Here is a 15,928-nt window from a genome sequence, read left to right as displayed (position 1 = left end):
AATAAAGTAGTTTTATTTTGGATACAAATGTTTTGTCTTGTACTTCATATGATTTATCTGCAAAACAAGTAAGGCTTTAATATAATTCTGCAAAGTGTCATTCCACACAATGAACACATTTAGTTAACTATATTTTTGTTATACTATATCTTCACTGTTAAGCTACTTAAGTCGGATCACAACTTTTAGATCCCCCCCCCCCCCCCCACACACACAAATATGTTTAAGGTTGCATAAATTCACTTTTAACATAATAAATCTGTAACCATATTCCTACACTGATTTTTAACTCTGATTAAATAATCTGACTACCTGTGCCCTCCCCTCTTTGCCTTATTATGGGTTCCCCCTTGTGCCACGCCATTTAAAAATCCTGGGAACGCCCCTGCTGCCGCCTGTCTTATACATATTCACTTTTACTTCGTCACTTTTACGTTCGCAATGCAAATGTCTGTCTGTCCGACCACCGAAACAACAGACTTCTGCGCAGATCCTCGTGATCAAAGCGACCCTTGTTCACACCTTCATACTTACTTCAAACTGAGCGCGAGGTGCGAACGTGCTTAAAAAAAAAGAAAAAGGTGATATTGACAAAATATCGGTGATATTTTAATACGGTCTTGTCACAACACAACGGACTACATCAAGTTTAGCAAATAATAGGACCAAAACAAGGATGTATGGGTCGTCATTTAGTAGTTTATAATTTGAATTATGATAATTTACTTGTGCTTTCTTGCACTCGAGAAAGCTTGTTATTAATTTAAGTGGTCACAGCTGGGTTTAAAACGAAATATCTCCTTTTTACATTAATAAACTACTACAAAAATACCAATGCTTAAAGTTTAAAATATAGGCCTAACTTTATCGTATGGTCACACCGTTTGATATTTATTATAACAGTGTGTCGATCTTATTTCTAGCAAGGGGGATTAGAAAGAACAATAAAAGCAGATTGAAATCTTACCTGATTGCATTACCTCGATGTATAATTACTACTCTATATGCTAAATAGAATTGCTCCACTATTCAATGCACAGTGTATTAGTCTTTTTCTTCTCGTTTCACCAGTGTCCCCTATTAAGTCGGGGGTGGGGTGTAAAGACGTGACTCACACTCCACGTGGCATATGAATAGACTTGTTTTAGGATTGCTGGCTTTTCTTATTCATGCCTAGCAGTAGGAGCTAGGTGGTGCAGATGCAGAACACTGTGGCTCTCACTGAGTCCACAGAAGTGATGTCTGACATCAAGCAAGCTGTGAAAGTCAGCAGCAACCTAACCCACTGCTACGAAATGACATGCTTATATTTCACAGGCCTAAAATTATGTTCACTTCCACAGGCTTGTGCACCACTCCAAACTTGCAAAAAGAAAGAAAGAAAGAAAAAAGATGACTGTTTGTTCGATATCACAGCGCAATACAAAGCCAAACTTATTCCAGAGTCATGACTGTGCAGGTTATGTGCCCACGTTATTTAAAAAACGAGTCGAGCAGAGTTATAAATTCCATTTGTCAAGTTCTCAACCAGGACTATATAAGGAGGGAGTGAGTGGATTACTCATTTCACACCTCACAAATGCCTACGAAGTGCTAAGGGATCTTGGAGAGCCTGTGCACACAAATGGTCCACAATTGCAGAGTAATAACAAATATCTTGGAAACAGCCGTGGGTGGGTGGTTAGTGGGATTCTTGTGTGTGAAATGAGGCTTTTTTTCTCCTGAAGAGTCTGCTGCACAAATGGAGTACAAGTCTTTTTTTTCCCCTAAAATATTTATTAAAAAGTTTTAGCTTAACTTAGATGAGGTAGCCTACTAGCAGTCAACTGACATGTATAAATAGAATTTTCAACAGATCCTAATTAGGAAATAATTTACACACACTCATATCAGTGCATTTCTGGTGGGGGTCTACTTTCTATACAGCAGTTATATTGAACAAGTACATATTTACATAAGTCAGCAGGCCCAAATAAGGTCACTAAGCTCTGTAAAGATATATTAAGATATCTTTACGAAGAGTTTATCTGATGCCCATTCAGGCAGTGTTGGCCTATTTCTAACCCAAGCTATTGTTTCGACAAAAAAAACCCCCAAACAAACTCCTATTCCACCTTAAATTGTCTACCATGGTCTCCACAGAGCTTTAGAGCAAATTAGGCAGGGCAACGCTTCTTGACCGTCTGCCTCCTCCTCAGAAGAAACCTGGCTTTGCTCGGAGTCGGTCTCATCCAGGTCAGAGCAGAGGTCGTCGCTGGAGGTGGTGGAGGGTGCCGGGGACACCAGGGCTGTGTGAATGCTCTCAGACAGGGACCAAGTGCTGCTATAGCAAGGGGGGCTGTCCGCTACGATATCCGGGAGCATCACTCGGTGGTACTCGTTGTTGTTAAGTGGCATACTCTCCAGAAGGTGCTTCAACAGCTCCGCTGCCACTGTTGGGTCAATCCCCGGGTAGTTGGACACAAATGTGTGAACGTCGTGCATACACTGGATGTATCCGGCAGCGAAACGCTCACAGGCCTCCCGGTGTACAGCGTCTGCAGACAGACAGATGGAAACGACCGTTAAACCTTAGTTTCTAACGTGCAATTACTAACAGACACTCTGTGCTCTGATTGGCTGCGCCACGGTCGAAGCGCACCTGTGGCGGCCACAGTACAGTTGATTAAAATATTAATCCGCCAAGAGCAATGAATTAATCAGTAGTTTTACCAGTTATAAAGAACTATATTACTTGGCGGAAGAATGATTTGTAAATTGTATTGCTGTTTATATGTCTCTTTTTTTTAAAAAAATTAAGCTTATGGTTAATACTGTACACTCAAGTAAATAAAGTTAAATAAGGTTTATATGTACGGTTTACCCTGAACACGCCTTTGAAGAGTGCCTTCCACTCGTTTCACTGTCATCTCCAGCACTTCGGCATTCTCCATCTTTGACTGTAACTGCAGCAACAAACATCAGGAACACAAGCTAGCTTAGCCACAACACACTAGTTGCATTAGTTGCTGTTGCGCAATGGCGCAACATAAACAACAGCAACTTACGTCTTCGTCGGCGATAAGGACTCTGAGTTCTTGTAAACTTTCATTGATGCGAGCCCTTCTTTTCTTCTCAACCAGAGGTTTTCTTATCTACAACAGTAAGGAAAACTGAGTTGTTTTTTTCCCAGTTCAAAGTTGACTAAAAGTATGAATACTGCCTCTGAATCCTCACATGGGATCTTACCTTTCTGTCAGGTCTGACCCCACCGCAGTCATCCACTCTGTCCAGGCCGTGTGTGCTGCTGCTGATGGGGGCCATGTTTTTGCAGTTTAACCCAGGCGCTGCCAGGAGCCGACCAGACTGGAGGTTGGTTAGTTGGTGTGTAATCCAAAGAGCCGTTAGAGGCCGTCAGTGGGACAGATGGCCGGGGCGATCCCAGCAGCAGTGAGCACAGAGAGGAGGAAACTGGGTGGGGTGGGGAATGCACTGTGTGCAGTCTATGTGTGGGTTCATTTGCATGTGAATTGGTGAACGAGCAACGACCCCCCCCCAACACATGTGGTCACTTTAAATTGTGTCACAACGATGTCTTAACCATGGAGCAGCATGCAGACATAAGAGTGCAAAATATGGACAAAGAGGCTGCAAAGGTAATGTCAACAACTCTGAAGGTTTTAGTTTGTAGTGGGTGAAAGAAAATAGTTTTATTTTGGAAAAGCAAAACATAACCGGAGGTTTAGCTTTTGACCACATTCAATCAATTTTGGTAAACATGTTACTTATATTAAATTCAGTTTTATTTATTGATTGATTGATTGGTCATTTATTTTAAACATGTAAACAATATACAGGTACATTTAGAAACGAAAATAAAAGAGAAAAAAGTACTATACAAAAAAATCAATACATTTCAATATAGCTACCATTATGATTAATTTACATGTTGAAAGGGAGTGGGAAGAAGTAAACACTTATTTATATAGTGCTAAATCATAACAATCGCCTCAAAGCCACCTTTTTACTCAAATTGAGCACTCATAGTGCTTTCTACTACAAGTCTCATTCACTCAGTCTCACATATACACATCCATACTATGCTTTTCTGTATGTGCTTTTTCTAACATTTACACACATTCAGATCAGCATCAATTTGGGGTTCAGTATGTCCAAGTATGTGTTAGACATGTGGACTGGAGAATCCTGGGATTGATCCACTGATCTCTGCCACTTGAGCCACAGCCCCTAGGGCTATAGACCGTATGTTTGCCAGTCCACACATTCATGTCGTTTGGAGCTTGTGAGGCATCACCCCATCTATAGTACTAGATGGGTCCCAGAGAATATGGACCACTCTTATGTGTAAAGCGCCTGGAACCTCATTAAAAGTGATCAAGACCAGAAAACAGTGATGACACTGTGGAGAGTAGATCATCCCTATTGCATTAGGACTTCACTTTGCTGTGGTGTGGGTTGTAACCCTTTCAGGACACGCTTCTATCACTAACTATCAGCTCAAATTTCCTATATTGTCTAATTCGTTGCTGCAAGTCTTATGTCTGTAGTGAGTCATAGATACTGTAATGATTACTGAGGCAAGGAGATGAGAGCTGTGTGTACACCATGGCTGTAAAAAATGTGCATATATTACTGATTAGCATATTTCTTGTGATGTTCACTAGAATGAAATGAATAATTTAATGTTACTATGTATATTAGAATTGTATTAATGACATCAGGCTTGTTTTATGCATAATATAGATTCTTAATCTGTCTTAAAAAGTACATTTTGTAACCACATTCAGTTTTATATTATACTAAAGGCTAAATTAGATTATATGGCATATTAACCAAGTCATACACAATCACCTTGTAAAATATTATATATGCATTGATGAGCCCATGGACATCTGAGCAGCATTATCTCTCTTACTACTAAGTAGTGCTGACCTATTGATAACTTTATTGCAGTGTAGTAGCTGGATCAGCCAGTTTGAAACATCACAATATTTCCGGATGATAGTGTTGAGAACATTGAGAATAGAAGATTCAGCTTTAAATAAAATACGGAAAGCACTTCCATATTGGGCGCTTGTCTTCAAAATAAGGGCACGTGGTAGCCAAATATCCCCAAAATCGAGGTAAATTTAGCATTTTTCCAATCAAGCCGCTTTAAATATTTAATTATATTCACCAGGAAGCAACTAAGCTCACAGTCTGTTATTTTTAGCGTTTTTCTAAAAGTCGAAGTCCGATAGCGGCTTTTATTTTGACAGCGGCGAGGCGGCTTTTCCCTGAGACCCACACACTGCTTGTTCGTCAGAGAAGACGCTCTTGTGAGGTCACCGAGGCCCGGGGGCGAGCCTGGTCCGGCGCTATATAATCTTCCCGGTCCGGTGGACGAAACCAGCGCACTGAATCAGACAGGAGACAAAGCAAGCACACACTGAGCAAACAAACATGGTGAAGATCACTTTCCAGCCAGTGTCGGCGCAGAAGCCCGAAAAAGACAACGATGAGGACAAGATCATTATACCTCAGGCTCACGTGAGTTTGCACACTTTGTCTTTGTTTCATGCTGCGGCATTTGTCTTTTGTCTCGTTATAGCATAAGTAGATGTTTACTCCTGCATAGGCTATAGCTTAAAAAAATAAAGTTTGATATAATTAGTTTTGCTTTCTTTGTCCATGCATCATGGCATTTAATGGGATTGGATTTTATGTGATTAACATGATTATAAAGAAAAGCCAGTAACTGCTTAAAGTGATATATTGCATTTGTTTTCTTAAAAAATATAAGTACACCCTTATCTACAAGCTTAAAGGTTAATAAAGGCAGTGGTAGTGTTTCTGAGCCTAAAAAAGTTTTGTTGTGCATTAATATTACAACAAGGGAACAGCCCCAGCATTGCAATGCAATCCCACCTATGGGATGTTGGTATTACATCACCTTGTTTAGCCACAGCTAAGAGGCACACTGCAGAAGAGGCAGTCCTGTATACATGTGTGCAATTGGCAGAAAGAGGACATAATTTTACCAAGTTGTTCATAAAGTGTGCATGCATAAGATAAAAATCTCAGGCTTCTCGCTGTCAGCGTACAGATAGCCTTGGGTTTGTTTATTCTTTTGTCGCTGTGAGGAAACAATAGAGCTGTCAGATGTGGATACTGCACCAGTCTGTAATGTCACGGTGTTATACCACGTGTGTCCTGCAGATAGTGCCGGAGAGCAGATGAGAATGAGTGGTAGTAATCTAGCAGCAAAGTGTGCGTGTGTAAAGGCAGCTTAACCCTCCCAAAACTAGCAGTATAAAAAGTCAGTGTCGGTTTGACCTAGCTGTTTTATAGCTCCTGCTTTCGATGAATATATTAGAGGAGATAAAACTTGGAAAATTCAGAGTTTATTTCAAAAAAATTGAGGAGTTTAGTTCTGTCTCAATTTCAGTTCTGCAACACTTTCAGTCTCCATTTCTCAAACATGTAATTTAACTACATAGATGTAGTTTCTCAAACACTGATTTTTTTTCCTTGCTTGTGTAAAGTGGGGTTTGCAGAACGGCTTGTACCTGCATTAGCTGAGTGGGAAGTCAGATCTGTCACCAGCTTTTCTTAGCCTCTTTTCTGGACTTCATCCCCAGAGTTGAACATAATTAGATATTTGGCACATAATGGATGTTCACATAAAGCTTCTCATCTTTTTTTCCCCCTAGCACACTGCACAGATGACGCACCTATCACTTCTGCACACATATTTTACCAATGCTCGTTACGTCAACAGAAGGATGTGAAAGGCTGTGTGGATTTTCATTGGCTGCTATGGCAGGCTAGGCGTCAGAGCCAATGTGTGTAGATCTATTAATACGCCCGCCTCTGAGGGACTCCTGTTCTACGCAACTGTCCTCATTTTTAACTCCCACCAAGGGAGTTAAGACTTAATATCTGCAAATATGGAGCGTGGAAGTAGGCCTCTAAGAATAGACCCAGACGGCCACGTGCCAGCATCTTCGTCAGAGCATGCTTCCGCTCACCATAGCAACAGTAGTAGGGAGAGGCAGCAGATTGACTGAGAGACTGTGGGTGGGCATCTGGCGTGCTTTATTCATGTCCGTCGTACGTCTACCAGATCTCAACTTGGCACTTGCTTCTTTTCAAAATTAACTCTGTTACAAATTTGGCTTTTGGGTATGAAAGTAAAGCAGTGTGAGTGTGATAGGATTAGATACAAATATTTCACACTGCACAAAGCAAATTCAGAGTTGCAGTGCATCATTTAAACTACTCTTAAAAACTTTCACACACTACTATGAAAAGAACCAGGATGTAGGATAAGATCTAAGATCTGAACTCTAATCAGTCTGCTTTTTCTTTTTACAGGGGCAGTCGGTTCACCCAGTCAGGCCAAAGAAGCCTTTTCCAACTGGCCTGTGCTGCCTTGCCTTGGGCCTGGCAGTTTTCTTGATAGGACTGGTGTTGGCGTCTGTCTTTATCTATCGCCACTACTATATACCTCAGGTTAGTCAGCAATTACCCCTCTTTTCTTAAATAACATCCTGAACACAGTGGGTAAAAATCACACAGCTGAAAGTAAGCGTCACATGCTGACACAGTTCTGTTGCATCCCATTAGCAGATCCCAGAAGACAGTTTGTTCCATTGTCGGGTTATCTTTGAGGACTCTGTGTATGCTCCTCTGAGGGGGCGGCAAGAACTCGAGGAAAACGTCGGCATCTACCTTGAAGACAACTACGAGCAGATCAGCGTACCCGTGCCACGTTTTGGTGGCAGCGATCCTGCCGATATCATCCACGACTTTCAGAGGGTAGGTGTTTGTCTTCGCGTGTTTTTTCCTCTCATTACACTTGTTTGTAAGCGTTGGATTAAGGCATAACACGATTTCTCTCTTTCTCTGTTCCAGGGCCTTACAGCTTATCACGACATCGCACTGGACAAATGCTACATCACCGAGCTGAACACAACCTTAGTGATGCCACCACGCAACCTGTGGGAGCTGCTCGTCAATGTCAAGGTGAGACACGCAGTGGATTAGCTGTTAATGCCACTTGTGGTTGTAAGAGTTAAATGGCTGTCTGAGAGTGAAGGACAGTGTGTTCCCACTTTCCTGTTGGCAGCGTTCCTCCCACAGACCGATCAGTCGAGTGATTCATTTTTGTCTCTTTGCCACAGAGAGGGACGTACCTTCCTCAGACGTACATCATCCAGGAGGAGATGATGGTGACGGGGAGGGTGAGGAACATGAGGCAGCTGGGCCCTTTCATTCACAGGCTCTGTTACGGCAGAGAAACTTACCGCCTCAGACGCCGCAGCCAGCGCCAACGTGAGTTGACACATTCACTTCCTTTTCCAGTCTGTTCGGGCTATATGAAATTTTAAATAATGTAGTGACATGTGCAGGACTGCTTCCGCTTTTCGTCACCCTCTTTTTCACACCAGCTCTTGTCAGATGTTGAGTCAAGTGACGTGTGCTGGTTTGCTGTAAACTCTGTACCTGAGGAGGAAGATGTTCCTCCACTGAGTCACAGGGAATCCAGTGTCCAGAGTTGGTGTGTAGGAGTAAAGAGAGAGTGACAGAAAAGCAAATATCAACGAGGACCATATAGGGTCTTCCTTCGAACACTTGAGACAGTGCAGTGTAACATGCTGCTGTACCAGCTTGTGAGCCTGAGTATTATTGTGTGTGTGTGTGTTTGTGTTTGTGTTTGTGTGGGCTCAGCCTGGGAACTTCCTGCTATGTGAGTCACTTGTAGTGCAGTGGACACATCCACACACTCTGTGGAGGTGTTTGTGATTCGGATGAGTGATATCTGTGTCGTCGCTGCCTTTGATTGGGTTTAGAGCTTCAGAAATGATGCAACAAACTTCCCCCTGCGTACATATATGGACGTGATTTGTGGGGATGGCTTCTGCTGATTCAAAATGGACGTTGTAGGCAGAGTAGCTCGAGAAAGCATGTGAACAAATGTCCGCTTTCGATTCTGAACAGATTTTCTAAATGCGTCGTGTTTTTCTCTTCCAGGTATTGAGAGGCGTGAGACCAAGAATTGTCACAGCATCCGCCACTTTGAGAACACTTTTGTGGTCGAGACTGTGATCTGCGACCGGTTCTAAATCTGAGGTGGAAATCACAGCCATCCAACACTGAAGCCAATTTAAACCATACCTCTTGAATTCCTTAAGCGTTAAACTGCACTTTAAGAGCAAGCGTTTGTCTCGTAGTTTTAGTTTCAGATCCAGTTGGAATGTTTTTGTTTATGCTTTTATTTTTTTGAAACGTCCGTGTACTATGTTAATGTCTTTTTAATTTAAACGGATTCCTGGATAATGTTATAGATTTGTTTAGATATATCTGTAGCTTGTCATGTCGTGCAGAACGTGTTAACCTGTGCATGTAAGTTCGTGACATTTACATCAATGGACTTGATTTCATTTCATTTTTATACTTGTCCTCGTATTTTTTCGATTAAGTTATTTTTAGTTACTTTTTTTGTTGTTGTTTTGAATGTCGGAAGATGGCGAAACATACCTCATGTAGTTAAGATATTACTTTGCTGGTTGATATCATAATGAGTGGTGTATATAACTTTGATTGTTCCTAAGCAATATATACTGTACATTGATTTTCTTCTTAATTTCATATTGTTACATGCATAGATTTTTATCTGAGATCAACTTGTTTTGTGGATGATCATTTCTTTCTTGTTTGCCTTTTAGTTTTGTTCTTCTCACACTTTCCTACTCCTTGGATATAAACGGCTTTAGACTGTAATTAGTAGCAGTGCTGTAGAAGGACAGAAGGAACCAAAGTCTGCAGTCAGGGATGCTACAAGCTTGGTTTTAAGGACATATGAATTATTTATAAAGAACGCTTTATAGTCTAGATCACTTACTGTAGATGATATCAAAGGCTAAAAACTCACGTTGTCTTGCTCTTCCTCCTCTTCACTCAGATTTGCCTGTTGTCTTCAGCTCTTGCCATTTCCCAATCTTTCCTATCTTGGCATTATAATGTGTTCTGATGTTTCGTCCCAGCTTAAAAAAGGAAAAGATTTTGGGCTGTCTTTCTGATGTATAAGTTGGAGTAAATCTGATTTTGTTGAGAGAGAGAGATCTGTGATCTGTTATCATATTTCACTGTCTTGGGTACTGTATTTCGCTGTACAGTCACTTTTTCTTGTAAAATCTTGCTGCTTTGACAATAAATTATCAAACTTTCTTGGTCATGTTTTGAATGTTCTTCACCAACAGTTTCGGTGGCTCAGAATCACTGTGTAGGCTGTGGGTTCGATCAATTGGAGATTGGCTGAACAGTACTGATAAAAGTAGGAGAAACAACACAGCATTACACTGCCTTTGTGGCATTCTCACTGAAATGGAAGAAAAATACAGTGATAATATCTGAAAGTTTTCATCTGCAGCTTTGTTATCAATTAAACATCATAATCTGTTCAGGTTATTTCCCTTCAAAACTGATGAGTAAGACATTTGTGATTTGATCAGCCTACTTTACAATGTCTCATTTAATACTGTACATTTTTAAATATTCAGCAGTTACTATAGTTACAAAAATGCAATATTTAGGTAAAAGTTTAGTTTCCGGCTGCATTTCATTAATTAAATATTTAGGATAAATATTCATAATATTCAGTCATAAATCCTTTTTGTTTTTGTCTTCACATTCTCTTTATTTTGACTTTAAACTTAAGAAGAAAAGGAAAAAAGCCCAGACCGACAAACTCTGTGGGTTGGCTCAAGATGCAGGGATCACAAAAGTATTTTACAAGTAAAAATAAAACTGAGTACAAAATGCAGAAACTTAAATTATAATAAAATATAGTTTCAATATGCAGGTAATGCAATGAAACCAGCATATGATGGTTTCACAGAGAGCTTTTCACACATTTTTATGAAAGATATATACATTAAATACAACATTATGGTACAGTTAAGCCACCAGTGAGGCACGCTGTCATAAAACACTCTCCGCTGTCGCCACAAAGTGACCGTTCAACATCGGCAATATATGGTCAGCGACAGCTCTGTGTGCTTCATAAGCAGCTTTCCATTTGACTTTTCTTGTGACAGCATTCACATAAACCCAAACAGTAATATGAAAACAGTTCTTTCAGCAGTGACCTACGCATGGCCGGGACTACATACTTACGGTTTTTAAACATTTCAATAAAACTATTATGCACCTAATGTTGCAATCTAAAAATAAAATACAAAGTTCAGTACAGCTAAATATGAAATGCTACAGCTAACAATATCAGTTTATAAACAAAGCAAAAAAAGCATACGAAGTCAGCTTTCATCTGCAAAACTATAAACAGATCACTTAATGCAATAATCATAAATGCTTTAGTCCTCTCTTATAATAATGTCACTTTTTAATATTTTTTTTTATATTATATTTTTTTAGTATAATTTATGAGATTTAAAAGACAGAAAATGAATGTAAAATCTATTAACAACATACAAAAAAATCCTCTATTCTTCCTCAGGCCGTGTTTATTTCTATAGTTGACTGTTGCTGTATTTCTGATTAAACATTTGCATTTAATTATTATTTAATAAATATAGATGATATGTTACTTATTTTGCAGTGAGAATTTTTTACAACCATTTAGGATCCATTGTATTATTTAATGTTTTAAAAAATGAAATGAACCACTGAAATTATTGCTAATGTTTCGTTTTTAGTTTCATATGTTTAAAGTTATACCTGTGGATTTGATTTATAAACCCTGATTCATCTGTGTACTCATCAAGGAAATATGCATATTTGAATCGTAATTAATTCGCTATATTAGCATAAATTTGTTTTGTTTACTTTTTATGTAAATCTGTATTTCATAGATTAGAGATTCACTACTAAAATATGCTTATTATTACAGTTAGTTAACTTTTTTGAATATAAAAAAATAATAATTATGCATCTGTTAAATTCGTTTATTCTGAAACAATTAATCTATTTTGTCTTTGATGAGAATTCTGACTAATAAGAGCCCTCTTTGTGCATGTTTGATTTCAGTCCTAGATAATATCACAAAGGCGTTTTTGAACTACCCGCCAGTATCAGTTTTTAGTTCTTTAAAATGAGTCATGCTGCCTGTCCCTGTCACTTTCTCACTCATTGTTGGTTTGCAGGTTTGATTGACCTTTTCATGCTTTTAATGATTTTTTAAAGCATGTCAGACTGTGGCTTTTTAGTTCATGGGTTGTTTTGCAGCCTTCATTTAACGCATTAGAGCGCTTTGAGGTTAAAGATGTGCCTACTGGCTTCCTGCTGCTGGATCAGATCATACAGCCTTGCATTCAGCTGTGTGGTTAATTTAGATTACACTTTGACCTGCTTCCATACGGGCAGGTTAATTACTTTTAGTGCGTGACACTATGCTTATCAACTACTGGGTCCACTATTGACTTGTCTCCAGCTTTACTGCTCTGATACAAAACAAGGTTTTAGCCTCGTTTTGCTATATTAACACAACATAACATCACATCAGTGATCCTCTAGGGACAGTTTTTGTCTCAACTTGACTCGCCTCTCTCCCGTTCAGAAGTGCTGTTGGTGGCTCTCCTTTGGCTCAGTATTGACATCCTTAAGCTGTGTCTGGTGTTCCTCACTTCATGGGCAATAAAGTAGTAGCACATGGCGTCCAGACAGCAGGTGATGTTTGACAGGCACATAGCAATCTGTATGAACAGGCTGAGATTGGCCTTGGTGCCACAGTCCTGAAATGCTCCTTGATGCACCTGCGAGTATGTGTGTTAAGGAAACATTAGTTTACCATCAAAGAATCATGTGTGACACTTTTGGTTTGTAGCAGAGGTAGCATTGCAGTGTGAAGCGCAGGCCCTATCTGTGAAATTTCCTATGAAGATCCTCCCTGTGCATATCTGCAGTACTTATACATGCTTACGCACTTGCCATACTCTCCAGTTTGATAATAAATTTCTAATAATTTCTAATAACGTCAACTTTTGAAGAAGAATTTTATTGCAAGTATCAAAATTATACACAAGTACCCCTCAACAAATACCCCAGTGGTTACAACCATGGCTTGTTTCGTCGTACCATATGTGCTACTGACATAAAAAGCGCTGCTGAGTCATAACATTTGCAGCATCCACCCCCCCTGAATTTTTCTGATGATTACTCAACATAAATCTCAAATCAAAGTAAAAAAGCTGTATCACTGAATTAAATAAAAGTGATTGTAAAGGACCTGCAGAAAGGTAAATGTTTTTAACTGAAATAGTAATAAGCTTGTTTTTGTGTGTTATTAGGCCCCTTTGTAAGCTTTTCTGGGACTTAAATGAATATATTGTTGTTGTTTTCTGTATTTAGTGTATTACTTCTACATTACTTATTTTTTTTACTTATTTTTGCTATTTCATTCAACTACAGTTAATTATACTGCAGCCATGTTATCCTGGTTAAGTGTATATATATATATATATATATATATATATATATATATATATATATATATATATATATATATAGGTTCAGTACACATTATATAGGTTATAATAGGTTCAGTACACATTATATTTTTCTGATTCAGGCTACCCAGTGGATTATAAGGAGTTTGAGACTTTTACATTTAAATTTTTAAATGTTTACCTGCTGAAATAAATGTGATAAAGGACAGCTACTAAATGGACCCTAAGGTGATATGCTTTGGACTGTTGTTTCAGTTTCTTTACACTTAAAATGAGCATAAAATGAGCTTTGGGTTTCTCACCAGAAATTGCAGGAAGATGGCTAGGTGGCTCGGAGTGAAAGGCACCAGGAACGCGCACAGCCCGCTGTAGATGATCTTCACACAGGCCCGGCTCTGTGGGCTGTGCTGGCCAGACTGCTGAAGTGTCCAGATGATCTGAACTGAACAGAAAACCACCACCAGTGCAGGCACAATGAACCCAAACACCTGCACACTGATGATGATCAGAGGTTTCCAGCCTTCCGGTGAAAACTCGTGGAAACAATGAAATGTGTTGCTCTTGCTTTTCCTGAAGTTCCAGATGACTGGAATGACTGATGCAGACACAAGCATCCACACGGCCATACAAGTCGCCATAGCTGCTTTGGGTGAACGCAACTGCTTGGATTTAAACGGATGACAGATAGCCACCCATCTATCTACAGCTATACACATAATGATGTATATGCTTCCATATATCCCATAAAAATAAAGCCCTTCCAAAATTGAACACAGTCCGTGGAAGCTGGCGGGCCACTTGTGATTAGTGGCATGCATTTTGAAGGGAAGAATCAACAGGAGAACCAAGTCCATCAAAGCCAAGTTTATCATGTAGATAGCAGAAATAGCAGATTCAGTCTTTTTTCGCAGAAGGCCGCAGAACACCACCAGCGCTGCAATATTGAGAATCAGACCGACGACAAATATAGGAATATAGAAGACCAGCTCCAAAACTTTCATCACTCCATCCACGTGGTCGAACTCTTTACTGCAGTTCACTGACATGTTGTTGGTCATGATGTCACTGCAATATAACAGTTGGATTTAATTTTATCTCAACATCTCTGCCAGGATTTCAAAGAACAGTCTAAGTTGTCTTTCCTGTTTTTGTTACTCGTTCCCACACAGAAAGGGCTGTATGATACGCCACTATACCAAGCCACTAGAAACCTCTCAGCTGTGTGGGTACAGGAACTGTGAACTTGTTTTTCTGTTTCTGGTATAAACAACATAGCAAACATAAGAGCACCGTGAACATTATTAACCTTTAGCCTCCTGATTCTCATGAAAGTAGTAGCAATGGTAGTCTTAGTAAAGTGCAGGCCGGAGTAACTTTCATTTTACTTCGACCTTTAGAAAAAAATTGTGAATATATTATGATCAAGATTTCAAAGGAAATGACTTTCTGTTATTGTATCAGTTTTGCAATCTGCAACAGCACAGTTAAGTGGTTCTCTATTTGAGGTTATTTGTTTAGACACTAACAATATTCCCATTTACCTCTTACTCTTCATTGCGTTGGTGTCAGGTTGTGATGGACAAACCTGACACCTGTTCTATTTTGAGTGAAGCCATGGTTTTACAGGAAAATCCCAAATACATCTCTGACATGAGTGTCTGTGCATTGAGATGACACTCTACTGAAATAAACCTAATGTTAAAAAAACAGGCAGGTTTTGACTGCGTGTGCTACGTGTCGCTGGCTGCAGAGTCCCTCCTTACAGCGAGCAAGCTGAAGGCCCTTTGCACTTAGATCAAAATAATTAGCATGAAGATAAAAAAAAGCACATATTATATATACAATGAAACCTGACTTTTAACGTAAGCATTAATTAGAAGTAAATAAGTAAATAAATTTAAAAAAAAAAAATTAAATAAATAAATGAAATATGTCTTGTAATTTAAGTTCCTCATGTTTGACTCATCATCTACATGTAACGGCAGCACTTTTAACATCTAACCTGGCGTTCTTTTACGATCAGCTAACATGTAGTGGAAAATGTGAAATCTAGTTGTGTTCTTACCTCATGCCAGTCAAGTTTCAGTGTGTCTGACTGTCTGCGCGGTGCCAGACGCACTTCTCCTTTTCAAACCTTTGTTGTTTCATCACCACTTCCTGACTGTGCCACACATCATGCATGTGTTCAAATATGCATTATAGCTGTTTAAAATCAAAGTAACATGAACCTGCCCTGCACGTCTGCTGGAACTCTATTTTTTGTGTAAACATCTGAAGAAAGGAGCAGCAGCACTCACGATGATTATGTTTATGTTTAAGTGGCAAGATATTTTCCTAAAATGACTGTGGGCTTTATCCTGATAGGCTGCTTACCCCTTACACCTCATAATGGACTTTTTTTTTTTTTTATACTTTGACTGGGTTGGACAAAAGATAAAATCTACGTGCTGTGACTTAGCCATTTCATGCTGATGTTTGAT

At 39.4% G+C, this 15,928-nt stretch overlaps 3 protein-coding genes and 1 long non-coding RNA gene across 5 annotated transcripts; 2 read left to right on the top strand and 2 right to left on the bottom strand.

Annotated features, from left to right (window-relative positions):
• Positions 1-765: 765 nt before the first annotated feature.
• On the bottom strand, positions 766-3,464 carry hes6 (hes family bHLH transcription factor 6). The gene is made up of 4 exons (XM_035906126.2): positions 3,229-3,464; positions 3,048-3,134; positions 2,864-2,945; positions 766-2,537 (listed from the first exon to the last, which is right to left on the bottom strand). Exons 1-4 carry the CDS (start codon positions 3,301-3,303, stop codon positions 2,125-2,127), a joined length of 657 nt encoding a protein of 218 aa, XP_035762019.2. The 5' UTR covers positions 3,304-3,464; the 3' UTR covers positions 766-2,124.
• Positions 2,771-14,734, top strand: LOC148097743 (uncharacterized). Its single transcript, XR_015716762.1, has 3 exons — positions 2,771-3,142; positions 3,240-3,635; positions 13,754-14,734. It is a non-coding gene; the product is annotated as an uncharacterized LOC148097743 (long non-coding RNA).
• Positions 4,385-10,211, top strand: itm2cb (integral membrane protein 2Cb). 2 transcript variants are annotated; one of them, XM_006786481.3, is made up of 6 exons: positions 4,385-5,529; positions 7,357-7,494; positions 7,612-7,800; positions 7,897-8,007; positions 8,166-8,316; positions 9,016-10,211. In XM_006786481.3, exons 1-6 carry the CDS (start codon positions 5,443-5,445, stop codon positions 9,105-9,107), a joined length of 768 nt encoding a protein of 255 aa, XP_006786544.1. In that variant the 5' UTR covers positions 4,385-5,442; the 3' UTR covers positions 9,108-10,211. The 2 variants fall into 2 exon arrangements, with proteins under 2 accessions (XP_006786544.1, XP_006786543.1); XM_006786480.3 differs by having other exon boundaries at positions 4,392-5,529; positions 7,609-7,800.
• On the bottom strand, positions 12,434-15,542 carry LOC102798314 (G protein-coupled receptor 55). The gene is made up of 3 exons (XM_006786482.2): positions 15,514-15,542; positions 13,751-14,513; positions 12,434-12,755 (listed from the first exon to the last, which is right to left on the bottom strand). The coding sequence occupies exons 1-3, from the start codon at positions 15,516-15,518 to the stop codon at positions 12,531-12,533; spliced, it is 993 nt and encodes a 330-aa protein (XP_006786545.2). The 5' UTR covers positions 15,519-15,542; the 3' UTR covers positions 12,434-12,530.
• Positions 15,543-15,928: the final 386 nt, after the last annotated feature.

This window comes from Neolamprologus brichardi, chromosome 18, assembly GCF_056152115.1.
Source record: "Neolamprologus brichardi isolate AB-2024 chromosome 18, ASM5615211v1, whole genome shotgun sequence".
In the NCBI taxonomy this organism is placed as follows: domain Eukaryota; kingdom Metazoa; phylum Chordata; class Actinopteri; order Cichliformes; family Cichlidae; genus Neolamprologus; species Neolamprologus brichardi.
This window is presented reverse-complemented; position numbering and strand designations above follow the sequence as displayed.